Source organism: Mus caroli, chromosome 1 (assembly GCF_900094665.2).
Source record: "Mus caroli chromosome 1, CAROLI_EIJ_v1.1, whole genome shotgun sequence".
Lineage (NCBI taxonomy): Eukaryota > Metazoa > Chordata > Mammalia > Rodentia > Muridae > Mus > Mus caroli.
In genome coordinates this window covers 127213792-127227016 of record NC_034570.1, presented here as the reverse complement: position 1 = coordinate 127227016, position 13225 = coordinate 127213792, and the positions used below count along the sequence as shown (strand labels likewise).

The 13225-nt window shown below is 47.5% G+C and overlaps 1 protein-coding gene across 2 annotated transcripts in view; it reads left to right on the top strand.

Annotated features, from left to right (window-relative positions):
- The window catches only part of Nav1 (neuron navigator 1), a 249457-nt gene that overhangs the window by 69188 nt on the left and 167044 nt on the right, over window positions 1-13225 (top strand). For both annotated transcript variants that reach the window (XM_029481039.1, XM_029480839.1), the window contains exon 2: window positions 10778-11523. In XM_029481039.1, the coding sequence (XP_029336899.1) occupies window positions 10811-11523 (713 nt within the window). In that variant the 5' untranslated portion in view covers window positions 10778-10810. The remainder of the gene's footprint in view (window positions 1-10777; window positions 11524-13225) is intronic.

Genomic DNA, 13225 nt, shown 5'->3' with positions numbered 1-13225 from the left:
CCCAGCATTCAGGAGGTAGATACGGGTCAATCTCTGAGTTTGAGGCCAGTCTGGTCTACAGAGTGAGTTCCAGAACAGCTAGGGATACACAGAGAAACCCTGTCTCAAAAAAGAAAAGGAAAAAAAAAAAGAAAAGAAAAAAGAAAGAAGAAAGAAAAAAAGAAAAGAAAAGAAAAAGCCAAAACAGGCTCATTTTTAAACAAATTAAAAAATAAATTTGAAAAATAATATATGCGTTTAAGAACATATGAGGGTGAACATGTGTGTTTTGTATGTGAGTACATGTGTATGGGAGCATGTGTATGTATGAGAGTGTGTGACTATGTGTATTCATGAGTGAGTGTGTGTGTATGTGTGGTTTACCTGTGCCTGTATGCAAGTGTGTGCCCCTGTATGTCTGGTCTGGGTGTGAGTGTTGTGTATCTCAAGGGATCGGTGCATATCTCATAGCATGTATGTCTATGGAACATATAAGCATCAGAAATATGTTGATCATGGTTCTGGAAGCTGAGATCTTGAGATCAAGTTATTAGCAGATTCATTGTCTGATAAAGGCCACCTCTTGTCCCGGCTCTTCTGTGTCTTCACGTCACAGAAGGACAACAGCATCTCTTAAGCCACGTGGAAGAGGGCACTAATCCTGTTTATAGGATCTCTGCCCTGACTTAGTCATTTCCCAAGATCCTGGCCTTTGAATGCTACACCTTGGAGGTTAGTTTCAGCATGTGAAACAAATCATTGAGACCATAGAAGTCTGTGTGTGTGTGTGTGTGTGTGTGTTTGTGTGTGTGTGGTGTTTTCCCAAAGGGTAAAGCAGCCCAAGCCACCACTTTGCTGTGGCACCAAAGGACTCAGCTGTCTGTTCTCTGTGATGGTTCAGCCCCCAGACATAGCTATCTGTTCTCGGTGCCTCTCGGGAACCACACAGGGGTTCCAGCCAGAAGAAAAGCCTGGATGGAGGCTAGGCTATAATAGGAAGGAAGTGCTGTCAAGGATGGAGGCTAGGCTATAGGGAGAAAGTGCTGTCAGGATTACAACAGCAAAGAGACCCATGGCAGATGGAGTAAGACAGCGTGCAGTAGCTTCCTATGGCCCAAGCCTGCCTCCCTCTGTGTCATCCTACCCACCCTCCTTTCCCAGATGTTGTGCCTAGACTATCTTCCTTTGGAGAGGGCCTCACTTTCAGGAGGATTCCATAACAATGTGCTCTCTTTTAACACATGACATGTTTATTTTATGTGGGTTTTTTTATTTTCTGAGTGTTTGCATATATGTATGTTTGTGTATTATGTGCATACCTAATACCCCCCGAGTCCAGAAAAGAGCTTGAAATCCCACAGGACTGGTTCTATAGACATTTGTGAACCACCATGCGAGTGCTGGGATTAGAACCCAAGTCCTTTGGAAGAGGAGCCAGTGCTTTCAGCCACTCAGCCATCTCTCCAGCCTGTTTGAAAGCTATGTGTATGTCTATGTGTGGGTGTGTGCACTTGAATGCATATGCCCACTGAGTACAGGGGGTGGCATCAGATCCCCTGGAGCTAGGGTTACAGGCAGCTGTGAACTGCATGGTGTAGATGTTGGAGGCAGAACTTGGGTCTTCTGAAAGAGCAGTATGTTTTGTCTTTGTTTTAATGATTATCCATTATGTGTAGGTGTCTGAGGGGGCTGGAGGGGTATCAGATCTCCTGAAATTAGGGTTACAGGTTGTCGGGAGCTGTCTGCTGTGGAAGCTGGGGATCAAACTCAGGCTGTCTTCAAGAACACGTACATGCTCTTAACCACTGGCCCACCTCTCTTGCCTACTCAGTATACTCTTAACTGCTGAGTCTTCTCACCAGCCCCCTGCCATAGTTTTAAACATAGGAAAATTTGCTGCCTAGCTTTGATATATCCACCCCACTCCAGTCCTGCATAAATCAAGTGACCTAATGAGACTCAAATGAAAATGAAGTTTAGGCCAGAAGCGAAACCTTCTGTGCAGGGTTTGTACTGTTTTGAAATGGCTGACTGCAGAGAGAGCTCCGAGCTGTGATGAGGACTTGCCTTACTAAGAGACAGCACTGTGTAAGAATGAGACTCTTGTACCCTTTCTCACAAATCCCCCTGTCTGTATATCTAGTGGTCCGGGCTGCTTCTATACTGTGGGCACAAAGCATCAGTGCCCATATTTGCATAGCAGTGTGTGGGGGCGTGGCAAATTCAGTTGGACTCAGGATCTGCATTTAGCTACCACTCTGTACTATGTGGAACGCTCCAGGGCTCTTCTCTCCCCTCTTTCTCTTTCTTCCTTTCTTCTCCTCCACCCTTTCTTTTTTATTTCAAAGTAAAATACCCATACTCTTCATAGTGTGGTTAAGATGTTCTGACCTTGTGAAATGGGCATCTTAACTCTTTCCTCCAAAGAGCTGTGGCTCCTTTAACCGGCAGTTGCGGGAGGAGCTGTCCTATCAGCACCACGGCCGGTCCCACCCTGCAGAGACTGCGGGCTGCCGCTCAAGGGCAAGTAGGGCGGAGGAAAGACTGTCTAGAACTAGCCATCTGGATAGTTCCCAGCCTCACAGGGGACTGCCTTCCTCCCCAATGCCTGTCCCAGGCCTTGCAGAATGGAGGGAGCTAGAGTTTAGTTTCTTACCACCTTCTAAGCTAGACTGAAATATTTATAGGCCCAAAATACTTCTTGGCTCTGGGATTTGCAGAGCATTAAGCCAGTTAGCTGGCATTTGTCCTGATGCGGCCTGGGCCCGAGTGAACAGTCTGAAGAGCTTGAGTGGAGGCAGGAAAGGAGGCAGGTTCCAGCTGCTGGGTGAGCAGATGCAGGGGGCTAGCTGCAAATATAGGTGCAGGAGCTAGCTGGATTGTCTAGGTGTCTCTCATCTCTGCCCTCTGTAAGCTGTGTGATCCTGAGGGAGACCCTTAACCTCCCCATAGTCTGTGCCTCTGAAGTAGGGACGGTGGTGACACCAATTGGTAGGACATTGCAAGTCATTGCAGGTGGAATGTTTAGAATGGTGTCAGACATGCAGCCTGGAAAAGCAACTTTAAAAAGAGTTTAGTTTAAAAATAACATATAAGGGACTAGAGAGATGACTCGTGGGTTAAAAGCACTTCCGGCTCTCAGAGAGGACTCGCACCAGGCAGCTCACAACTGCTTGTAACTACAGCTCCTGTGGATCCTCTGTCCTCCACAGGCACCTGCACTTACACACACCCACACCCACACATAATATTTAAAAATAAATAAGCTTTAAATATGTGTTTGTCGCACCAGGATAAGTGTATGAGAGTAGACAGTTGGAGTATAGACAAAAAGGGGGTAGGGTGGAGTGATCAAGCTGAACTTTTTGGTGAGGGGGCCATACACCATGCTGGGGTCCTGGCACTGCTCTACCTGAGGCCACCACCCCCTTGGCTTACTCACAGGACATCAGGCATCTGAATTTGGAGGAGGGACAGATGTTCTCTCTGACATTATTTCTGTCACCACCACAGGCCTGCCACCACGCTGAGTGTATTATTTTTATTCCTTCACTTAATCTTCCTTGAAAGCCCATGGCCAGGCTTTGCAGGTAAAGACTCCAATCTTAAGAGAACATGACCTGTCTAAAGCCACAGAGCAGGAACTGGTGAGCCTTCTGGAGAACTGGAGCACTTAGTGTGACATGGAATGGTTTTCAACCTGTTCAGTCTCCTCCCCCTTTTCTGGCAGACAGTTGGGTGACATCTTACCCAGTGTGGGCCGTGCGTGTCCCGATGAAGAGAGTTCTAACCGGAGAATCAGGCAGCTCAGTCTCCATCCTGGGGACACAGGATGAGGGATACTAGATAAGGAATGTTATTTAAGGATGTAGGTTAGCAGAGTCTAGCATGCAAGAAGCCCTGGGTTGGATCTCTAGCACTGAATAAACCAGACAGGGAGGCTGATATCTGTGATCCTAGTGAGTGGGAAGTGGAGGCAGGAGGATGGCAAATTCAAGGTCATCCTTGGTTATGCAGTGAGTTTCAGCGTAGAATTTATGAATTTCTGTCTCAAACAGATAAACAGATACTAGTGGTAAAATATTAGAGACAGAGAGATGGACAGAGAGAATTGTTGTCTTTGAGGGCCTAGCAACAGTATGTGTTGAATGCTAGACGAGGCATGGTTCTAACTTACTTATTTTGCATCTAACTAACTTACTTATTGAAACTGTGTTAGTAGGGTAGGTGCTGGTCTTGGCTGGTCTTGGTTTCATTTTGTAGAATGGAAAATCCAAGTTCTAAAACTTCCCAGGGGTCATACACACCAAAAGCAAAAGCCAGAGCCAGACTTTGGGTCCAGAAGCTTTGGTGGCTCCCAACTTTGTTCTTCATCATTGTGGTAGTGAATCTCTTTGAAGAGCAGGGTCTGAATGGTGGAGCTGATGGACAAACCCATGGGTGTGTGGAACCCTATCCCAAGCCACCATTTCCAAGACTGTCAACTGCCAGCCTTGTTGCTGCCTCTTCACTGAGGCATCACTAGATACCACATCCTTTTCTGGCCATGATGTCTCTGTGATGCTTCGTTTTGCCTCTTACAGAGCTCACTGTACAGGGTTCTTGGTGTATCTCTCAGCCCTTTAAGAGCAGATCCTGGGTGTCTGCCATCTTGATTGACATAGTACCTGGCAAACCACATGGCAAATGGAAGGTACCCAGCTAGGGTGTGTGAATGTTAAACAAAGAGATCAGGCCAAGAACCTTTTTGAAAGTGGGATGCTATTTGAAACAGGGAATACCAACTCCCTCATGTAACTGGTTGAGGATGGGGATTCTCAGAAGGAGGAAACTAAGGGACTCCTGGGACCTTGTTGGTTCTGTCTGTCTGTCTGTCTGTCTGTCTGTCTCTCTCCCTTGCTTCCCCTTCCAGCTCCATCCCTAGCTTTCTTCTGCCCTTGACCTTCCTCCTGAGATGCACTGTGAAGGTATCGTGAAGGATGATGGTACTAGTAGTCACCTTGAATAAAGCCAAGCATCTCCCCAGCCTTGCCTTACTCTGCCTGTTCAGGATTCAAAACAATGAGAAGTGCGGACAGAACAGGAGCCAGAGTGAGCCCCAGAGCAAGCACAGAATCCCCAAAATCATTTGGCTCGCTAAGGATACAGTAGGTGCCACAGCTAGCAGGCAATAGGATGTGCTCCAAGAGAAAATATCTGGGCCTATTGATGACTTCAGGAGGCACCATTGCCCAGAGCACCCCCCCATGTGCCTTTCTCCATGCGGCCCCCCATTTCTACAATCTTTCTCCTAAGTTGTATTAGTCAGAGGTCTCTAAAGAAACAGAACTGACAGAATGAGTATATACTTATTTTCATTAATTTATAGTCATTCATTAATATATTCATATTATTCATTCAACAAATCCCACTTGTATTTATGGGATTTATCAGAGTGGCTTATAGACTGTGGTCCAGATGACCCAGCAATGTCTATCTATCTCCTGACAGAAAGACCAAGAATCATATAGTTTTTCAGTCCCTGACTGCATGTCTGATGTTGGAGATCTAGAGGATCTTGAGAGAGGTGCTGGGCTTCTGTGTACATTGGAATCCCTTAGAAGTAGTGTCTTAGTTAGGGTTTCTATTCCTGCACAAACATCATGACCAAGAAGCAAGTTGGGGAGGAAAGGGTTTATTCAGCTTACACGTCCATACTGCTGTTCATCACCAAAGGAAGTCAGGACTGGAACTCAAGCAGGTCAGAAAGCAGGAGCTGATACAGAGGCCATGGAGGGATGTTCTTTACTGGCTTGCTCAGCCTGCTCTCTTATAGAACCAAGACTACCAGTCCAGGGATGGTCCCACTCACACTGGGCCCTCCCCCCTTGATCACTAATTGAGAAAATGCCCCACAGTTGGATCTCATGGAGGCATTCCCCAGCTAAAGCTCCTTTCTCAGTGATAACTCCAGCCTGTGTCAAGTTGACACATAAAACCAACCAGTACAAGTAGGTTCTGATACCAGCAAAGGAATGCCTTAGCAGTAGGATAGATGAACTTGCCAGCAAGAGTGAAGCCAAGCAGGCAAAAAGCAAAAGCATCCTTCCTCTACTTCCTCTTATGTGTCCATACTTAGGGTGGGCTCTTCCTATCTTTTTTTTTTTTTTAATTTACTTATTATTATATCTAAGTACACTGTAGCTGTCTTCAGATGCACCAGAAGAGGGCATCAGATCTCATTATGGATGGTTGTGGGCCACCATGTGGTTGCTGGGATTTGAACTCCGAACCTTCGGAAGAGCAGTAGGTGCTCTTAACCACTGAGCCATCTCTCCAGCCCGGCTCTTCCTATCTTAAATTGTCCAATCAACAAAGCCCCTGACAGCGATGCCCAGCTGCTTGGGTTTAAGTTGATTCTAGAAACAGTCACGTTGACAACCAAGATTAGCCATCATATAATCTTCTACCCTAGCTCACATGTATCACGGGCCACCAACTGGTCATATTAGACCTATGGCTAGGCTGGGTTACATCCATCATCTCTCCCCCCGCCCCCGCTTCATGCCCCATCCACTCTCACCTCAACCAACCCATAGCAAACAGTGAAGGGGCAGGGAATGTGTAAGACATGAGGAATGCTGAGGGAAGAAAAGAAGGAATCACCCCCCCCATACTACCCATGAGTGATTCTCTTCTGCTCTAGTTTCGAACCTATCGACTAAGTCTGCCTCTCCAGCTCTATCTCTGAGAGACTCAGCACAGCCATCAGAGCAAGGAGAGAGTCCATCATGGAACAAGGGGTGTGGAGACTGAGATGAGGCACTGCTGATGGTGAATGTGGTCTAACTCAGTTATCCACAGCATCATCTTCCTGTCTGGTGAAAGGGGAATAGTAGAACTTCCCTTCTCAGGTTGTTGTAAGGATTAGAAATGATGTTTCACTAAGAGACTGTTCCCCGACACATAGGGAATAGCTTGGTGAGGGCAGGTGTGTGTGCTGGGCATCCTTTGTGTTCCCCTTACAGATGCTCGGTACCTGGAGATGCACACTCAAAGGCAAACAAGGGAAGCCCTTGGTGACCCTCCTGCCATAGGCTACAATAATTTGCTGCCTGGAGAGTGATTCTCCATTACTCTGAGGCTAATGTGGTTCTCTCATTGTCACCTAGGACAATGACTGTCACCTGCTTCCAGTCTCTTAAAAGACTACCATCTGAGGAGGAGGGTCAAGCAAGGTCCCAACTGCAGTGGAGAGGCAGGGCAGGGCCCCAGTGACCTACCAAGGTGCTGTTTTAAAAGTCCTCTTCCATCATGCTTTTTAAAAAATGATGATCTAGTGAAAGGGGGGGTGGGGGTGTACTCCATTAGCAAGGGAGCTAGAAGCAGCCTGGCCTTCAGACCGTGAGAGCTAGAAATCGGGCCAGCCCTAGCCAGAGGGTGTAGAGACATCTGAGGCAAGAAAGTCTACACTGGGCCCTGCAGAGCTAGGAGCTGGAGGTCCCTGGCAGATAAGGTCGGTAAGCTGGGCTCCTACTGGGGGTTGGGATGGCCTTTGAATCAAGAGGCAACACCATGGAGACACTCTGAACCAAGAAACAACTTCTAGATTCTCTTAAAGATGTAGTTTCCAGAGGGATGATGGTCTGAGGAGCCTAACTGGATTTGGTCCTCACATTGTATTTGGATTGGGATCAACAATGGAAGCAGAAATTGGCCATGCAGGAGCTAACCACGGGGGCTAGACCATAGACGTGTCACGTCTTGAGTTTGGTTACAATAGTCTAAAGCTTTTGCTGTGAGTGGACAGCTGGTTAGCTCAACATCTCAGAGCCTGGCACAGCTCAGTGTTCTAGGCAGGGTCAGCATGTAGCTGACCACTAAAGGATGGGTAGGACTGGGTAAAGGAGGATGACAGACTAAATCCACTCTCAGCCCCACTAGGGCCATGGACTAAAGCTGGGGGCTCTCTCCTTGTGGAAGGACTTAGGGTCTGTACCTCAGTATTTGTCAATATTATCCTGCCTTCATTTTTTTCAGGCTTAGCCTGGGCAGGTTGAATACTTTTCCATGTTCTAGCAGGTACAGGCAGTACTTGCCTGAGCTCCTCCTAGATTTCTTTGGGAGTAACTTAAAGTTTCCATTGCTGTGAAGAGACACTATGACCAAGGCAACTCTTTTTTTGGGGGGTGGGGGTTCGAGACAGGGTTTCTCTGTATAGTCCTGGCTGTCCTGGAACTCACTTTGTAGACTAGGCTGGCCTCGAACTCAGAAATCTGCCTGTCTCTGCCTCCCAAGTGCTGGGATTAAAGGCGTGTGCCACCACTGCCCAGTACCAAGGCAACTCTTATAAGGACAATATTTAATTGTGGCTGGCTTACAGGTTCAGGGGGTTTGTCCATTAACATCAAGGCAGGAACATGGCAGCGTCTGGGCAGACATGGCGCTGGAAGAGCTGAGAGTTCTACATCTTGTTCTGAAGGCAGCCAGGGAAAGACTACTAACTTCCAGGCAGCTAGGAGGAGGGTCTCTAAACCCATCCCCACAGTGTGACACACTTCCTCCAACAAGGCCACACCTCCTAACATCAGTGCCCCTGGACCAAGCATATTCAAACCACCACAGGACTGAGGACAAGGCAGGGCAAGCAAAGGGTCTCTCTCTCTCTCTCTCTCTCTCTCTCTCTCTCTCTCTCTCTCTCTCTCTCTCTCTCTCTGCTCTTCCAGGTGGGCAGGTTCTGAGTGCAGAAGTATAGGAGCCAGGTGAGCCTTGGCTGTGGTCCTGGAGGTAATGACACTGGAGGGACAGCAGAAAACTTGTCATAGTTCCTGAATACACATGGCTTTGCTAACCACCTCTAATGGAGCAGGTGGAAGGTCCTTTAGCTCATTCAGTAATGGCATCATGCCACCAAAGTATGAATAAGAGGAAAGGAGAGAGGGCATGGCTTCTCTTTCTTGTCATCTGCCAGGAAATCGAGCCTGATTACGCTCTGATTCAGAACCTTCAAGCTGCTTCTACAAATTCACCTCTGCTCAACACTCCAAGCTGACTTCTTATGGACTGGTCCCCAGTCACAGCTCAGAGGAGTAAACAACCCCAGTCTGCTGCCGACTGCTTCTGTCAGCATGAAAGCGGCTGGCTGGCTGGCTGGCCTCAGGTGGACACAGTTCACAAAGCCCCTTGTCACCACGGTCACAGTGACAACAGTTTATCCCGCAAAAAGGCAACAATGCATGGTACATAAATCTTTCCTCACATCTTTAATCATGTTCCTAGGACAATTTTCTAGATGGGCCATTGTTCCCACAGTGGGATAAAGGGCCTGGTGCTCTTATCAACAGTCCATGGTATAATCTTCAATAAGATAGTAAACTCGATACCAACAGATGAGAGCCTGTTTAATTTGCATCTTTAAATTTTTGAATGGAAGCGCAGTCTGGCGATGCCTGTCTTTAATCCCAAGCACGTGGGAATCAGACGCCCCGACCTCTGTGAAGTTTAGTCTTGTCTACTTACCAGGTCCCAGGTCAGGCCAGGATGCAAAGATGCAAATGAAGCCCTTGTCTTTGTTTTGGATGACTGCATGATGCTTCTGTGAGATTTTCTGTGCATTGTTTACCCTCCTTTCTACTGCATGGTGAAGGTCCTGCCTTTACCCTCCATTCTATTGCTTGGTGAGGGTCCTGTCTTTACCCTCCGTTCTATTACACGCCCAAGGTCCCATCTTTTGAGGCAATAACTCTTGGCTTCTCACACTTGTAGCAGGTATCTCTGTAGTTTTTTTTTTTTTTTTGAATGTCTGTAAAGGTTCTTTTTTTAAAAGTCCATATAGAGATTTTAACTTTTATGTATTCAAAATCTATTGGCATTTCCTTGATTATATCTGCCTTTGATGTGGCGCTTAAAAAGTTCTTTCCTATAACAGACTTATGGACGTGTTCATGTCTGTAGTCTGTAAATTCTTATATTTTGATTTTTTTTTAAGGCTTAACTCTAATTGATCTGAATTTTATTGCATGTGTCTTTGTAAAGTGCTACAAATTCTCTTTGAATTGAGAGTAATTACTTCACGGATTAGCATGGCAGAACTGGTGAGCCAGGGGAGGGAGAAAGGGAGGGAGAGAGAGATCTGGAAGAGAAGTGGGGGGATCCTTAATGGATCAAGGTTGAGGAGAAGGATGAAGGGCTGTCGACAGGAGGTTACCAGCCGAGCAGTGGTGGTGCACACCTTTAATCCTAGCACTAGGGAGGCAGAGGCAAGCAGATTTCTGAGTTCGAGGGCAGCCTGGTCTACAGAGTGAGTTCCAGGACAGCCAGGGCTACACAGAGAAACCCTGTCTCAGAAAGAAAGAAAGAAAGAAAGAAAGAAAGAAAGAAAGAAAGAAAGAAAGAAAGAAAGAAAGAAAGAAAGAAAGAAAGAAGAAGGAAGGTAAGAGAGTGGGAAGAACGTAGTCTCATGGAGACAGGCTCACTAGTGACAAGTTTCTGAGCTGAGGGAGGAACTGTGGTCCACATGTCATTGGGTCCAATGGCATGTAGAAGAATATTGCGTTTCCCTCTGGAAGTGTCTTGAGAACTCAGGATACCATGGATCCTGTGAGGTGAGTCTGTCTCCACTGCCGGAGGGGAAGAGAGTCAAGGAACGCTAAGCAAAGCCCCCATGTAGAGCATGGTCTCAGAGCCTTTTCACACACAGGCATGCTTGTCTAGAGTCAGGCAGGAAACTTCTCTCTTTCAATGCCAGCATCGTTCTTACGCACTAGAGACTGGGACTTGGGACTTGACCTGACGTTCTCCTTTTGTCCCCTCTCTGCAGGATCCTAGTGCCGCCCTACCTCTGCTGCTGACCATGAGTGGGATGGCCAACGTGAATTCTGCCAGCCGCCCACACTATGTCTCCTCTATCCCCGTGCCTCGAGCCTCCTCTCAGACCAGGATTCACACCCCAGGCGCGTCTCCCCAGCTGCGGCCTCGCCAACAGGCTGACCTGGCCCTGAGTCCCCAGCGAGGAGCCTCCCCAAGACGGGGCAAGGCTGCAGTCTCTTCTAGAAACTCATCTCCCAAGGCTTACAGGGGGAGAGGAACCCCCCGGGCTGCAGGACCAGCCAGAGAACTGGCTGGGAGTGTAGAAAGCCTTCCCAGCTCCCCCTGGAACAGCCCCAGGGTAACCCCCAAAACAGCCCTCTCCAGCAGTCAGGCAGGATCCAGAAGAGCTGGGGAGACACAAAGCACCCAGAGGAAGAAGACCCAGGAAGGAATTCCAGTTCGCCACACCAGAGGAAGGAGCCCGCCCCAGACAAGCTGTTATGGAGAAACACAAATTCCAGGGCCTCCTGAAGGTCGGATGCCTCCTGGCTGCCAGGGAAAAGATCAAAGAAACATCAACTCCAAACCCCCTAGGTGTCTGGAGCTGGATGAAGGGGAAGCTTCGGGGACTTCCTCTCCAGTGTGCAGCCCCATGCAGAGCATGCGGTCCTCAGCTACTCCTGGAGTCATTAGCTTTTCCTCAGCCCATCCGCAGAGCCAGCCAATCACAGCCACAGTAGCCCCCTTCCAGTACAGGTGAGCAGGGGGGCAGGCAGGGAGAGAAAGGGGGAACTGTGCCGAGATCAAGGGCCAAACTCAGAGATCAGAGGCTTTACTGACAAACAGTGAGTGGAGAACACAGGAATTTAGGAAAGGAGATGGCTGGAGACATGGGAGTGTGGTAAACTGAGATAGGACTATAATCTAAAGTCTGTTTTTTCTCCCCTCTGGGGCCTTGACAAGAACCAGGGACTCGTGAGAGTATCCTAAAGCGGCCATTTCACACTCTCTTGGAAATGATGAGTCTATATTAGGTATTAAAGATGTTTAAGCAGCCAGATACACAGGCAGGTGCATCAGCAGGTGCTTTAGACCGGCCAAATTTGTGTAGGCTGTTTGCCACCACCGTGTGTTAGACAAACGGTGTTTCTTGAGCGCTGAGTCTTCAGTTGCTTGAGCAAAGACCTAAATGTGCTACTCTCCTAGCGCTCTTGTGTCTGTCTGTCTGTCTGTCTGTCCAACTCTCCTCCTCTCACCTGCTTGTTTACAGTGCTTGTCACGTGGCCTTATGCCTGTTTAAATGCGTGGCGGATTGTCGGTCAGTACTACTTCTTAAGTTGCAAGGCAGGTACTGTTGTCATTGGTGGTGGCAACACATTCACAGCAGCGTGGTCAATGTGCCAACCTCCCCAGCTTGCACACATGGCAAGCTAAGTGCATAGAATAACACTTAGCCAACTAGGCTTTTTAAGTAAAAAATAAATAAATAAATAAATAACTCTTTACTAACATGACCACATTAAGTAAACTAACTTTAATTACTAATCACAATGTATGTTAGAAATGCCCAGATGCAAATTAAACCCCTTCCTGACTACACTCACTTTCTGTGTACCACCCCTTCACCCCCCACAACTCATATGCTAATACAGGAAGCAGCTGTCCATTTGTATTTTATATCAGCCCCAGTGTACTGGGGACTCTGAGACATCACAGCAATTGAAGGGCGGGGGCCTTAGAAGCATCATCACTAGAGGTCAACTCATGCATGTTTAGATCTCTAGACAAGACTGTGCAACCTTATATCACAGTAATAGGTGTTGGGACCTAGGACAAGGAAATTAATATCCACTCTATTCTGTGTGTGGTCAGGCCTCATTTTCAATACTACATTCGGTTATGCACACCACGGGTTTTTGGTTTTTTTTTTAACAAGGACATCGACACACTGAAACGTGTTCAGAAAAAGGCTGACAGCTTAGCGAGGAGTCCCGCAGAGGTGTTTTAAGAACGATTACAGGATGTGAGGAAGTTCACTTGCTTTGGAAAGAGAAGGTGCAGGATGGCATGAGAGCTGTTCTCAAATATGGGAAAGGCTGTCACGTTGTAAGATGAATTGGGTTGCTTGGGGCAGCTCCAGAGAGCTGACTCAGTGTCAGAGTGGCTCAAGATAGATTTGAGGCTGGATAGGAAGAACTTTCCAACAGCAAGAAAGGCTTACAAACTTCCCGTAAGGCAGGGAGTTATATTACTACAGGGTCCCAGCTGATTCAACAGCCCAGAAGAGTTCTCAGCGAGGCAAGCCACATGCCTGACTTTACCTACGGACTCAGTGCACAGATGTCCCTTTCTCTAAGGGACAGGTCATGCCTGTCCCCTTTCTTTCTCTACCTGAGATTCTGAAGCTAAAATTAAATCAAGAAGCACAGACACAGGGAAGGGCTTCCTTTTGTTTCTC